Source organism: Rhinopithecus roxellana, chromosome 16 (assembly GCF_007565055.1).
Source record: "Rhinopithecus roxellana isolate Shanxi Qingling chromosome 16, ASM756505v1, whole genome shotgun sequence".
Taxonomy (NCBI): Eukaryota; Metazoa; Chordata; class Mammalia; order Primates; family Cercopithecidae; genus Rhinopithecus; species Rhinopithecus roxellana.
In genome coordinates, this window is record NC_044564.1 from 11,741,513 (window position 1) to 11,756,260 (window position 14,748).

At 62.9% G+C, this 14,748-nt stretch overlaps 1 protein-coding gene across 5 annotated transcripts in view; it reads right to left on the bottom strand.

Annotated features, from left to right (window-relative positions):
- The window catches only part of RXRA (retinoid X receptor alpha), a 117,949-nt gene that overhangs the window by 20,968 nt on the left and 82,233 nt on the right, over nt 1–14,748 (bottom strand). For 3 of the 5 annotated variants that reach the window (XM_030919166.1, XM_010372771.2, XM_030919165.1), the window contains exons 3-5: nt 11,758–11,908; nt 10,942–11,121; nt 2,866–3,035 (exon numbers count right to left, since the gene is read on the bottom strand). In XM_030919166.1, coding sequence (XP_030775026.1) covers nt 2,866–3,035; nt 10,942–11,121; nt 11,758–11,908 — 501 coding nt within the window. Of the gene's footprint in view, nt 1–2,865; nt 3,036–10,941; nt 11,122–11,757; nt 11,909–12,224; nt 12,437–12,561; nt 13,650–14,748 lie in introns of those variants that run through there. The other 2 variants (XM_010372773.2, XM_030919167.1) reach the window with 2 other exon arrangements.

The following is a 14,748-nucleotide window of genomic DNA, read 5'->3' on the forward strand; positions in this document are numbered from 1 at the left end:
TCGAGCAGGCCTGGCAGGGGCGGGGGGATGTGGGGAAAACCAGCCCCAAGCAGTGTGTCTGCAGCAGGTGGGTCTGCTTGGGATCCTTGTACCCAGGGCTTCCAGCCACTGGCCGGCCACTCTCAGAAGCCAACACAGGGCCCAGAGCAGGCCCAGGTGACAGGCTGGTGCCATGGGTAAGGAAGGAGAGCCTCAAGCCCTCCTGGGCTGGCTTGGACCTCTGCAGGAGTGGGCACAGGGGTCATCATCTGTCATACGCCTGCAGTGGGCACAGCCGGGACAGGGAGCAGAATGTGGCAGGCTGCAGAGCCAGGAGGCTGGAGCAGAGAAGGGGGCACACTCCCGGCAGGTGTGAGGCTCTGGCTCCAGTACCAGCAGGGCTAGGCCTGGAGGGGTTCCCCTCGGTAGGGAGGAACAGTGCAGGAACCCGGCTCCACCTCCCTGTGTGGCCTCAGCAAAGGATTAACCTCTGTGAGCCTCCCATTCTCGCCTGGAGATCCAACGTGCCTCTTATAACAGAAGGCGTGTGATGGATGGGCTCTACTCCTGCCTAGAAGTGTCCACAGGACCTGCCCAGGCCCTGCCCTGCACTGGGGAGAAACCAGGCACCAGGACCGTGACACCAGGCAGGCTGCCCCCTCTCTGGACCTCAGTTTGCCCATCTGAGGGAAGGGGCCCAGTGAGCGGTTCTGGAAGTTGGACCCCGGCCAGGCCACAGAGCAGCGTTCAGTGTGAGCTCAGGCACAGCAGGGAGTGAGCGGGCACAGAAAGACCCCATCCCCATGGAAGATGTATTCTTCATCCCCAGCAAGTCCTGCCTGCCTTTGTGGTTCTAAACTCCCTCAACTTTGATGCAGTGAGGGAGAGAGCAGATGGCAGATTTCCCCCCCCCCAAAATAGTGTCCTTCGCAAAATAAAAACTTGGCAGCCCTTTGTGCATCTGCCAAACTTGTTTTTGGATTTTCTGCTGGATCATGAAACCCTCACAGCCACCCTCCCTCTCCTGCCCTCCGCAGGGCTGGTGAGGCGGGCGCAGGGCAGGGCAGGTGTGCAGATCAGCCAGGGCTGGGGGTGGGTCTGCGCCTGTCACTCACGGGGATGGTTCCTCCGGAAAGAAGGTGCCTGTTGTCGGGGTCCCATGCACCTTCTCCCCAGCCGGGCAGCCCCAGTCCCCGGCCAGAGTAGAGGTCTGAACAGAGCCAGGGACGTGAGGGCAACGGGTTGTCCTACCCAGAAAGGGCAGGGAAGCAGGGTGGTCCTGACCCAGCCACGGGACCTCAGACAAGAGCAGACCCCCACCCTCAGACAGACAGAGGCAGTGGGGCTGCAGGCCCTGTGTGAGTGCCAAGGAGCAGGGTGGGGTCACTGTCCTTACCAAAGCTGGTGGTGAGGAACAGCAGAGCCGTCACCAGCAGCCTCGTGGGGGCAGAAATTAACCCACCACACACCTTACCCTGTGATCACACCTCACTCTGTGATGGCCAGTGCCAGGGGCCACAGAGAAAAGAGCAGGTGCTCTCAGCCCACATCACAGGGGCAGTCCCCATCCTGGCGGGGGCACAGATGAAGGCCAGAGGTACCTCAGCTGAGACCAAAGCCTGAGGAAGAGCCAGAGGGCCCAGCTCCAGGCCACGGGAGCTGCAAGCATGAAGGGGCAGGGGGGTGGTGGGCAGGGGGACAGTGACCTGCAGGGCACACCCAGAATGGAGGGCAGGCTGGTGTGCCCGGACCCACAGAGGGACAAAGGTCGAGGCGACCTCATGGTTGGCCTGTACAAGGTCTTCGGTGGCCACGGGGCTCTGGTCCCAGCCCCAAACCCACACGGAGACACGGGTGAAGACTGGACACCACGGTGACCGTGGCGAAGACGCAGGGGCCCTGCAGGCCAGCTGGACCCAGGTCCCCGGCAGCAGGAAGCTTAGCGCACAGTTCTGAACCTTCACTCGGGCGGCCAGGAGCTCACCTGCCCAACCCCCGGCACAGCTGGAGCTGCCCCCTCAGTGGGGCCTGGGACAAGGGGGAGGTCTCCCAGCCAGACAAGCTCACCAGGGAGCAACGGGTCCCGAGCAGTGCAGGTTCCTGGGCCTTAGGGTAGGAGGGGCTCAGAACGCACCTGTGCCACCCTCCCTGGCAAGGCCACAGCCAGAAGCAAAGATGCCACAGGGAGGGAGCCAGTAACAGGGAGGGTCCAAGGAGGGGAGGACAAGGCCAGGGGGTCTTGAATCCAACACCTCCAGGGCCAGCTGGAACCAGCCCAGGAGAAGAGCCTGGGAGCAGGGCTGTGGCCCACCCAGTTCTCCTCCCCTTGAGGCTGTCGGGGTGGGAGGAGGCAGGAGGGTCAGCATGGGGTGACCAGCTGGGATGCTGCAGAGCTGCTTCCTGCATCAACTGCAGCCACCGAGACTGCTGGGCACCTGCCCAGGGCCACACGGCTGCGGGCAGAGCCAGCCCTGGAGCCAACCTGCAGAGCCTCTTGCCAGGGCTTGGCCTCCTCCCACACCTTTTCCAAGGGGCACCAGGGAGCAGGGACAGCCTCTGCACCCAGAGAGGCCAAACTCCAAGGGGACACAGCGGCTGAGGCCCCAGCAGAGATGGCTGAGAAGGAGGATGTGGCTGCAGGGCCCCTGGCCCCCGGCCCCTGCCCCGAGGGCCACCCGTGCATGGGCCAGGAGAGGAGAGTGCTGCCCAGCTGGGGCGAGGGGCCTACAGGGCCACCTCGGGTAAGAGGCTGAGCTGAGGTGGCCACAGGGCCCAGGACAGCCCCCAGGACCTCTCTGGCTCATCAGCTGCACAGGCGGGAGGGTGAGTGAGTGAGGGAAACTGAGGCAGGTGGGACTACCCACCCCCGCAAAGGCGGTGACTCACCGAGCTAGGGTTCAGCCCCATGTTCGCCTCCACGTAGGTCTCAGTCTTGGGCTCCACGGCCAGCTCAGCCTCCAGGATCCTCTCCACCGGCATGTCCTCGTTGGCGCTGCTGGTCGACTCCACCTCATTCTCGTTCCGGTCCTTGCCACGCTGCCGCTCCTCCTGCACAGCTACAACCCGGGAGGTGCAGGTCAGCCCCACACTCAGCCGGGCCAGTGGCTCCCAGGGAAGGCTGTCCTGGCCGGGCGGTGCCAGCTCCCAGCCAACGCACCAACAACACTGGCATCCCCACCAGCGCTGGGTGATGGAGACCCCATCTCTGCCCCATGCCTGGCCGTGTGGCTGTGTGCTCTGAGAGCAGAGGCCAACTCTCATTAATTCCAATTAATGTTCACACCAGGAGCCTGCCTGGGGCCTGGCAGGAGACAGTGCAGCAGGGACCCCAACATGGGGCGAGAAAGGCCCAAATGGTCTATGGACTCAGGGAGAACCAGGAAGCCTTCCTGGAAAAGGTGTTGATGTGACTGGAGGAGGAGGCTGCAGAGGAATCATGGCTCAGGCTGGAGACACGGTCCCTGCAAAGGCCCAGAAGCAGAGCAGAGCACACACATGAGGCAGCACGGGGGCACCCATGCTGGCTGAGGGCCTGGACAAGGGGAATATCCAGGAGGTGACAGGCTCAGAGACACCTGGGCAAGCAGGAAATCGTGCACCTGCAGACCCCATGCCCCTCCCAATGACACTAGGCCCTGCCAGAAATGGAGGGCAGGCACCCAGCCCCACCCTGGCCACACAGAGGCGGCCCACCCAGCTCCACCGACCATGCCCCAAGCAGGGCACCAGGATGCCTTTTAATCCGCTCCAGGAAGCAGCCACTCCAGTGGAACCAGAGGCCGAGCATTAAGGTAAAATAGAGCGATGCTTGCAGGCAGCAGGAGCTGCATCAGGCACGTGCTCCAGTCAGCTGACTCTAATCAGCCCTGGGGGTGGGCGCTCAGCGAAGGGGCCGGAGGCATGAGCCCTGGCTGCCCAGGTGCATGCAGCTTCTCCCGCCCCCAGCTTCCCTCCACCTGGATTTGCCTTCCTCGACTGTCCTCTTTGAACACTGAGGGAGCCACCTCAGCCCCTCTGTCAGCCTATCTGGGGACCCCTCACCAGAAATGCTGGGAGGCAGACTGGGACCCAGATGGAAATTGGACAGAAGCATCCACTTGGCTTATGGGCCATTCCCCCGAGACACGTCCCCTTCCCTGAAAGTCCTGCGCTGGGGCTCTGGTCACCAACCCCACCACCTCCTCCTTCTGTTCCATCCACTACCCAACAGCCCCACGGGGCGGGCACTCACATTACCCCATCGTACCGATGAGAAAACTATGGCTGAGACAGAGAAAATGACTGTCTCAGTGAGTAAACAGCAGAGCCAGAAAAGCAACAGGGACCGTCGGGTCCTACAGCCACCTCTGTCCAGCACAGTTCCACGCCCCTATTCCAGGCCTCTCCACTCTCACCCTGGAAATGCCTCTCCCACTGTATCTCCTCCGAGCTCAGACACGGACCTGGGGCCAATTCCTCCCTCCCTGTGTCCTCCTGCCAGTGGGCTGGGCTGGGTAGTCCCTGACCCAGGCCCCTTCTCCTCCTGGTCTGAGGCCTAGGATGGTGCCCTCCTAAGGGCCCAAAGGTATGGCCTGGTGGAGGGGTTCCTGGAGCTGCCACCTCTCCGGGCCTGTGGTGGGGCTCATCCCAGTCCCTCCAGGACAGAACACAAACCTGGAAGCCTGGGGTCCTCGCAGGCACCAGTCACCCATGGACTGACCATGTCTCGTCCCACCCTCCTACCTTCTGGCTTCCAGATGTGTTTGGAAAACAGTGGGAGAATGTACCTGTGCCTCTGGCGCCCTCCCTGCCCCATCTGCCATAGTGTCAGCTGCCACTTTCTCCCAAAGCCACAGTTTCCACTGAGCAGCCGTCTCGGGGCTCTGCAAGCCCCTCCCTTCACACCCCCGGGCCCAGGGTCCCCAGCCCTGCCTGGTTTCCTTCACGCCAGCCACAGCTCTGCAACAGCCACACGTGGATGCCTCTCAGCGCCACCCTGTGCCAACAGTTTCCCGCATGGCCCACTGGCTTGAGCGAGGGACTTCCGCCCACACAGGGAGACTCCGGCCAGGAGGCCCATCCCCGGCTTCAGGTTGCACCAACCAGTCCGAGGGGCCAGCCAGGGACCCTGCAGTCGGCATGCACAGGCCTGGCCCTACTGGAAACCTGATGGCGGGTGGGGGCAGGATGGCGAGCAGGGCTGGTGGGCAAACGGCCCGGCAGGGGCTGCAGAAGGCACCAGTCAGCCCCCACATGGGACTTCCATGAGCCCTCCAGAGGGCAGTGCTCACCTGGGGCAGGGTCACTACTGACACAACCCTCTGTACAGGGTCCTGAGCCTATAGAGCCGGCCCCACCCACGCTGAGCAGCCCCCGGGGCAGGAAGCACCCGCACACGCAGATCTCAGCCACCATCTGAGCTGCGGGGGACTGGAACCTCCACTGGCCCAGGTCCCTGAGACCCTAAGGATGGGCAGCAAGGGCAGAATTCTAAAGTCTCAGTGCCAAGACATAGATGGCACTGCTGTCTTCCCAGAGGGAAAGCTGAGGCTCTGAGAGCCAAAGGAGCAGGGCTGAGTGCTCAAGACAGTGAGCAGCCTAAAGCCGCAGGCCCTGGGATCCGACAACCCCAGCCCCACACAGCCTGCTAGCCTGCCACAGCCCAAGCAGCCGTGTGGCCCCGGCCAAGTCCCCTGACCTCTCTGTGCCTTGGCTCCCTCATCCGCAAGACGAGAATGACAACGCTCATCCCCAGGATGGCTCCAAGAGGAAGCGCCAGCACACGGGGGTGCTCAGAGCTGTCACCGCAGCCTCCCACCCCACGCGCCAGCCCGGCCCAGTGCCAGGGATTTTCTCCTGCTCAGAGGTAGCTCCAGGGCATGGGGAGCTCCAGACAAGGGTGGCCCTGAGCGAGGGGCCTCGCTGCCAGTTCCTCCCCAGGCGCCTGGGGCTGGGTTCCTTGGCACCTGCCTCCTCCGCCAGGGCAGCCGAGAATTAATTAGCAAGTGTTTTGTGAAGCACTTTGAAGCTGTGAAGGGCCCGGCAGCTCTGCCCAGCATCATTATAAATATGATCGCTTTATTTATAGGCTGGGGGGCAGGAGGGGCCGGGATTTATGCTTTGCCAGCACAATCACCTTCTAGACGAAGTCATGCTTGACTCATGTTCCGCTGGCGCCGGAGGCCGGGCGGGAGGCGTCTGTAAACACAGAGCCTCTTTACCCTCCAGCCCCAAGCGCAGCAACTGGAGGAGGCAGAGTGGAGGCACGGAGGAGGCTGTTCCGAGGCAGAGGAGGCTCACACACTGCAACCCAGTCCTCCCAGGAAGACCTGAGACTCCCGCCCAGGCGGCCCCTCCCCAGCATCCGTGGGGTCCCAGGCTTCTGGAGACAAGCTGGCCTAGGACTTGGGGTGCAGCAGCCCCTCAGAAGCAAGGGCCATCTCTGACCTGCCACAGCCCCCCAGGGTCGAGCAGGAGGGAGGGGGTCTGGGGAAGGGCAGACAGCTCCGAGACAGGCATGTCGGGGCCCAAGGGCATCCCCAGCCCCACTGGCTCCTCTGCCTTGGGTATCGGCAATGGCTGAGTCCTTCCTCTGTCCCTTGTGCAGCCCACGGCTGGGCCCAAGACAGGCAGGACTGAAGTCCACCAAACCATTCTAGCCTCCTAAGGGTGAGGTGACAGAGACCCAGAGAGCAGTGCCAGAGGCCATATGCCGCAAGCTAGAGTCTCTAGAGGGAATGGCTTACCTTCCCTCCAGGGCTTCAACCTAGAGCGAGGCATCAGAACATGAGAACCGTGCACACACACGTGCACACAAACCATGTAGACACAGACACACACACACACACAGACATACCACACCACACACACCACAAACACATGCACACCACAGCCACACCCATATACCACATAGCTACACCACACCCATACCCACACATGACTACTGTTCTCCAACGCTGCCACCAGCCACGCACAGCACTCTCATCACAAGCTCTCAGGGGTCTTCCTGATGCCTCCAGCCCACCACAGATGAGGAACCTGAGGACTGGGCAAGGCAAGGTCACTTGCCCAGTGTCATAGGCCAGAAGGCAAGAGGGCCACACCTGAGCCCAGCCGGGGCTCCCTTCCCACAGCAGAGACCTGTGGGGCCAGTCACATCCCTGCACACACGCACACATGTGCACACACACATGCACACAGGCCAGACCCTGCTGTTTCCACACCCAGTCCTTCAGAGCCGGAGGGTGGGCACAGGAAGCAAAGGCAGGCAGGGAGGAAATGGGGAGCAGCCTTCCTGGGGAAGAAGGAGGAAGCAGAATGGGGGGCAGGCATTGCCCCCTCTAGGCCAGTGTCTCCCCCCACCACCCCGGGTGGAAGCTAGGTCTCTTCCATCGGACTGGAAACCCCCAAGCGTGAGGCCTGTCTTCCCCATCACAGCACGTGTGCCTCCAGGCCCCCCAAGCCCTGCCACCCCCGGCCTCAGCAAACAGGCCCAGGCTCAGCTTGGCAGAGGGACAACACCCACCACGCATGTCCCCCCACCTCTGCCCACCCCTGGTCCTGGGAATGCTGCAGAACGAGTCCCTCCTGGCGGCTGCCTGCGCGTGCAGGCCCTATTGCCCAACAGGAGATGCTATCAGCCTGTGGCATCCTACAGCATAGGGGTGGGAACCCATCTGCCCCAGAGCCAGAATGGGCCCTTGCCAGGGGCAGAGTCACCGCATGGGGGCACCTGGGCCAACCTGCCTTCAGCCAGCCCTGGGACCAACCCGAGGCGATGTCCTCGCAGCACTGCACTGGGATGCGACGCCTCAGCTCCAGCCTCAGTTTCTGGGAGTCTGACCACAAACCAGGCTAGGGGACCATGTGGCATCAAGGCCAGTGAGCGTAGCTGCCTGCCAGGGGCCTGACACTCAGAAGGGCTCAGCCCCCAGAGCCGACAGCTCCCATCCTGCACGCTCTGGGCCACAGGCACCTAGCATTGGCCAACTTGGTCCCATAGCTTTCTCCAGGGCTGCTGCAATGCCCCACCCATGCAGACAACAGCCCTGCCCTCCGCTGCCAGGGAGCCCTCCTTGCAGGGGTTTACCCCAGGAGGAGAGAGGGAGGGTCCCCATTTCAGGACCCACCTGGAGCCAGATGCAGGCGGGGCAGGAGGGTGCCTCCCAAGTCCTCCCAGCCACTGGTCCTGTGTGGGGTCCCTGCAGGGCGAGGGCCGAGGCTGCACCTGGGGCCCCATCCCTGCCCAAGAGTAAGGTGCTCCACAGGTCTGGCTGTGCAGCCCACACAGCCAGGGTAGGGGAGGCAAGAGACTCCCCCTGTGCACGAGGAGAGGCACTGGCAGCAGGGCACGTTTGGCATGGGGGCCTCACCGCCTCCTTGCCGCCCACGCAGAGGCGCCCTCCACGCTGAGGCTGAGTTCTGCAGCTGTGTTTGGGGCAAGAGCGCTCGGCAGCAAGTTCCTGCCTCAGAATCCTGTTGGAGGCAAAGGGGAGGAGGTCCACTAACAGCAGCATTTTCTCTCACAGCCCTAAGTCCGGTCTCCAGGGCTGTGCACTGCCAAGAGGAAGGACAGAGAGCAGGAAGGACCGGCAAGAAACGGGGGCCACGCCTGGTGCTGGCCCTTAGACCTCCCCATGGCTCACCTCTCTGTACCCCATTTCTCTGTCTCGCAGGTAAGAGGTGAGTGAGACCATGCGTGGGGATCAGGAAGGGGGTGTCCAGGGTGGTCCCCCAGATGGAGGGGCTCCTAACAGGACCCAGTCACCAATGGGCACCAGGGGAGGGGTCTGACCAGGTGACTCCAGGTCCCCCTAGCCCCAACACTGCATGGTTCCACTGAGATGGGATGGGGTGTCATCCCCAGGCTTTGGGGGGCCCAGGCAGCTGGACTCTGATGATCCCAGGCACATGGATGACCGGGCTGCAGGGCCTCAGGAAGGAGTCAGTGCAGCCTGGAGGGCCCGGGACAGGGCTCAGAAAGGCCAGCCCTGACTTCTGAGGGCCAGGTGTGATGGCAGCCTCAGACTTCATGGACAGTGCTTCCTGCATCAGGCCTGTTGTGCCCACACGTTTTCATTCCTCAGGCGTCAACAGCCCTCCTGCCTGCCTGCATATCACCGGGTGCCTGAGGCAGGGTCAGGTGCCTCCTCTGGGCTCCCACAGTGACTGAGCTTCCCCTAAGTCTGCACCGGCTGCACCCTGGGGTCCCCTTGGTTATCTGGTGATCACTTTCAAAGGACAGCGAGCTCACTGCTGTACGCCCAGTCCCGGCACCAGCCATGCACAGTGCTCTCATCCGCCACCAAGCTCGCAGGGGTATTCCTGAAGACCCCAGCATCTGAGAGTGGTCTCGGCTAAACCAAGCTCTCTGTGCTATGGCATCCTCGTGGAAACCGCCAGGCTCAGGCTGCACACAAGGCCTTCCCCACCTGGCTCCGGCCATGCCTTGGGTCTCCACCCCAGAACAGGCCAGTCTCCACGCCTGTGCACAGAGGCCCTGGCCACTGCCTACCCTACCCATGCCTGCCCCTGTCCCAGTTTCCATCTTCCAGGGACAAAGCTGCACCTGCCACCACAGCAAGCCTTCCTGCCCACACCAGGCACCCAGAAGAACCCGACTGGGCCCACACCTCTCCAGGCTGGGCACACACCTCTCCAGGCTGGGCACACACCTCTCCAGGCTGGGCACACGCTCCTCTGCCCTCTGGTGAAAGCAACAAGGTATGGATGGGAGCCAGAGCCCAGCATGTGACCCTGAGCAAGGCTTGAACCCTCTGACCTAGGTTTCCCAGCCTGCACAGCAAAGGGTGGGCCTGAGCACACGCCAGCACTCTGTGAAACATGCATCCCCATCAGAAAGGCCTGACTGGCAACACTGGGCACGGCCACGCCAGCCCTGGAAGGCAGCTCTGGTATGTGGGCACAAGGACCCCATGCCAGCCCGTATGCCACACTCAGCCTTGCGGCCCGAGGAGGATACCCTGTGGGAGTGCGGGGCCCAGCAGAGGCGCTGATTTCTCAACAGGACCATGAAGGCTGAGACGGCACACACGAGAGAGATGATGAAATGAAACTGCAGCACGAGGGCGGCCACTCAAGACATCCCTGATGGTGAGACAGTGGCTTGGATCCTGCTTGGGGACCCCACCACGGGCTGGCGGGGAGGCAGACAGACACCAGACACACAGGTATGAGGTCTCGGGAGCAGCACGGCAGAGGACAGAGGAAGGGTGTCCTGCAGAGCTGGGGGGACGGGGACCAGCATCTTCACCCCAGACAGCACCTCCCACCCCCACAAAGCCCAGGGTACAGGACCCGATGGGAAGAATCGAGGCACACCCACAAACACATGAGAAAACCAGGGACCCACTCGGAGGCCAGGAATCGCCAAACCTGAGAAGGAAAGGGGATGTGCCAGATGGAGACACTGAGGTCCACAGCCAGCCAGGGCTGGGAAGTCACAGCGCCTGTGGGGCCCAGGACTCCGACCCAGGTCTGACTTGACAATTGCGGTGACATCGGGGGAGGGACCTCCCCTGCAAACCGCCCCCAACACAGATCTGTTAATAGGACCAGCACAAAAATGCAAGGAAAGGAGGAACTGCTCCAAGAGCCTGGGGGCCATCCGGCGGCCCTGCAGGGGTGCAGCAGAGTTGGCCTCGGGAGGAAGCCGGCCTGGAACCAGCCCTGGCATCCAACAGCTCAGAAGACGCCCCCGCTCCACCTCTCCAACCTAAGCAGCACCACCTGAAGGTCTCCTTGACCATCCCCTCACCAGACAGCCAACGCCAGCCAGAAAATGCCGACCGGGGCCCATGTGCACCCACGCTTCGGGCCCCGCCGCCACTCCTGCCTCGGCCTTGCCGTGCTTCTGTCCAGGCCACTCACTCCCTGCTGTCCATCTTGGGTGCCCATGCACAGGCCCCGGCCCCACTGCTTGTCCAACACCCGCCCGCGCCCCCACCCGACGCCGTGGCCTACCTTCCCGCTTCATGCCCATGGCCAGGCACTTCTGGTAGCGGCAGTACTGGCACCGGTTCCGCTGCCGCTTGTCAATCAGGCAGTCCTTGTTGTCGCGGCAGGTGTAGGTCAGGTCCTTGCGCACCGTCCGCTTGAAGAAGCCCTTGCACCCCTCGCAGCTGTACACCCCGTAGTGCTTGCCTGCGGGACAGGGCAGGGCAGGGCTGGGGAGCAGCCACCGCGCCAGCAGGCAGCCCACCCCGCATCCAAAGCCGCCACTGCCAGCTGGCGGGCCAGGCCTCAGGAAGGGACCTGCTGGTCTCCAGACCCCTGCCTGGGCTCAGACTGGGCCCCGGCCTTGCCCTCTCTGCTCCTCCGAGGACAACTGGGGAGTGGGGCAGGGACAGATCCCAGCTCATCAGGCACCAGAGCCCCTGGCAAGTCACCTGCTCTGTGTCTGCACCATGCAGCCCATTCTTCCCTCTCAGGCTGTGGGGGGCAGTAGCACAGCACAGGCCCCTTGCCCAGACCCAGCCAAGGGAGGAGGCACAGCGCTGGCTGCCCCCACACTGACCCTGCCATCAGCAGCCACCTCCTCTCCGGAAGCCTCAGGCTGCCCTGTGCCCCACCCCACCCAACACACGCTGTCCCACAGACGTGAGAACCCTGGAATGGCCTCGTGGAGCCCTGGGAGTGGGCCATGGCCCAGGCGCAGGCCTGCCTCCCTGCACCCTGGCCTTGGGTCCTGCTTAGCCCACAGGAGGGTGACTTGGGGAGGCCTCCAGACCCTGCAGTGGCCTGACAACCCTGTCCCACTGGCCCCCACAGCAGCAGTACCTGAGGAGCGGTCCCCGCAGATGGCGCAGATGTGCTTGGTGAAGGAAGCCATGTTTCCTGAGGGGTGGGCGGGGACCTTGAGGACGCCATTGAGGCCCAGGGGGGGCTTGATGTCCTCGCTACTGCTGACGGGGTTCATGGGTGAGCTGAGCTGGGGGGGCAACCACAGCGGTCAGTGGGGTGCACACCAGGTTCGTCCCTACGTCCCCCAGAGCCCTGCAGCAAGGATGGCGCAGCCATACCCCCGACTTCACACACAGACACCGAGGCTAGAAAGGGTCGTGCCCCCCACCCGCCACGCTGCTCCGGAGCAGGAGGGCCACTGTGCGTGCTGAGCGAGGCCAGCAGAGGCTGCAGCAACCTCAGGACTCGCCCACAGCAGACCCCAGGCCTCTGTGGAAAAGGACCCCGTGGCAACCCCCCAACACATGGGCGGTCCCTGCTTGCACCCCCCGTCCACTACCCACCTAAATGAGAGCTGCCTCTCATTACTGAGCCCCTGGCAGTGCCCAGCCCTGCTGGGTGCCCCCGGACACTCCATGAGGCAGGCACTCTGGGGGGTCCCAACCCACAGATGAGGACGCCAAGGCCCAGTCCCCAGGACGGAGGAGGGCTGGGGACCCTCCAAGAACCACACATGTACCCCACCACACCGCAGGGCAGGGGTTCTGGTCACATGACACAGGAGAGGGGAGTGGACACCCCCAGGCATCGGATGGCACGACACCACTGGCCTCTCCGCACACCCCTCCGCCCCACCCGCCAGCCCGCACGCTGCCGCCCGGGCAAGCGTGGGAAACTCACCCGGTCACCCTGGTAACAGCTGCAGCGTGCAGTGACACAGCAGTTTTGGTTCCGCTGCCTCCACCCAGCTCTGCAGTCAGTGCAGAGGACCCACAGGCGCTTCCCGCTGCATCCTGCCAGCCAGCCCGGCTGCGCACAGCACTGAGCGCTCGGCCAGGCAGCCCCCAGCCTCCACTTCTGCAAACCCCTGCCACCGCTTGTGCGCAGGAAGCTCCCCTCCTTCCTTCCTCAGGCCTCCAAATCCCATCCCCCCTTCTCACGGGACAGGAAGAGTTTGAGGCTCAATGCAAGCAAAGCAAAAACCACCCCAAAGCCTCCTTTCACACGGGCCTCGGTGCCTGGAATGAGTCTTCCAGCCCCAGTTTGTTCTGGCTTCTAAGTTCTTCCTCGGTCTGCCCAGGTGGGCTGTGAGGTTTTGCGAGGATGCTTGGTCCCTGCAGGCCTCATGTGGGCTGCAAGAGGCCAGGAGGTCCCCTGTGACAACTCAGCACAGTGGGGGTGCCAGAGTGGGGGCTCCAGTCACCGAAGAACCGGGTGGCCACCGTGTGACTCGCCAAATACCCAGCGTTCACGTCCACAGGCACCAGGTGCGCTTCTCAGAGAAGGGAGGGAACTGAAGGGGCAAGAGAAGGCCCCAGATGTTTGCTGAGGGGCACGGTGACTGGGCTTTGCACCCACACTTGCCACTCCCTGCATGGAAAACCCTGGGGGCCCCAGATGCAGAGGCTGTGGCTCAGGGATGTCAGGGGCTGGCCAAGGTCACACATGGTCCCCCCACTCTGCGGAAGGCGAAAAGTGAAGCCCCTGGAGGGACAGAGCTCGCCCAAACTAAGTGCCCAGCTGGCCCTGCCCCGTGCTGGGCTCCGGGAGGCACCAGGGGACAAGGCCCTGCCCGGCCCTCCGGGGCTCACTGATCTAGTCGCTGTCTCGCTTGGAGGCACTGGAGGCCCCAGAGGTGGATCCCTGGCTCCGGATTCTGCCTGCCTCCTCCGTTCTCATGGGACACTGAGAAAATTATTTAATCACCGTGAGCCTGAGTTTCCTCATCTGCAAAACTGGAACAACATTAGTGCCTACTTCTTTTCTTTTTCTTTTTTTCCAAAACAGGGTCTCACTCTGTCGCCCACGCTGGAGTACAGTGGCACAATCATAGTCACTGCAGCCTCAAATTGCTGGGTCCAATCAATCCTCCTGCTTCAGCCTCCTGAGTAGCTGGGATTACAAGTGCATGCCACTGCACTCAGCTATTTTTTTTTTTTTATAGCGGTGGGGTCTCAACTATGTTGCCCAGGCTTGTCTCCAACTCCTAGGCTCAAGCAATCCTCCCACTTCAGCCTCTCGAAGTGCTGGGATGACAGGCGTGAGCCACCGCGCCCAGCCAGTGCCTCTCAGAGCCGATGTGAAGGTAACTGAGTCGCTCCCTGCAGCAGGGCTCAGAGCAGAGCTGGCAGACAACTCGCTGTCTTACAGGAAGGCTGGCGGCTACAGTGGGGACTCAAGCCTCCTGGAGGAGATGAGCCAGGGACTGGGAGGAAGAAAGGGGTGTCCCAGGCAGGAGGGCCCCCAAGCCAGTGTTCAGAGGTGGGGAAGCAAAGGGCTTGTTTGCAAAAAAGAAAGAAGCAGGTAGAGTCAGGGTGGGATTAGGTCAGAGCAGGGGCAGCAAAGGCATCCATAAGCAGGAAGTGTTGGGCACCCTCGCTGTGTGCCCTAGCACTGGGGAGGCACCGAGGCATGTGAGCAGGGGATCCTTGGGCCAGAGGCTGAGGGAGCACAGGCCATGACTCTGCAGGTCCAGGTTGCTAGGAAGCACAAAGCAAAGGAACTCACGCACTTCCTCTTCTAGGTTGCCCCAGAACACCTAGGGTGGGTAGGGATCCACCTGCTGCCTCCCGGCCCCCCATCTGCAGTCCCTCGGGCCTAGCACCTGCCCTGGGTAAACTGAGGGAGCGCCAGAGCAGCCCTGGCCAGGAAAGGGACTCCAGGCAGGACAGAATGGTAGACGGTCACCCTCCCTCTCAGTGTCACGGCCAAGCCAGGTCCCGTGCTGAACTCAGGGTGCATCCCTGGCTCCCCTAGACCTCAGGGAGATCAGAGGCTCTGGCTAGCCCAATGAGCCCAGGGCCCGGTGAGCCCCTGCATGTCTGAGAAGAGTGGAGCCCGGGCTGAGGTGCCCATCCTGGCTGCAGG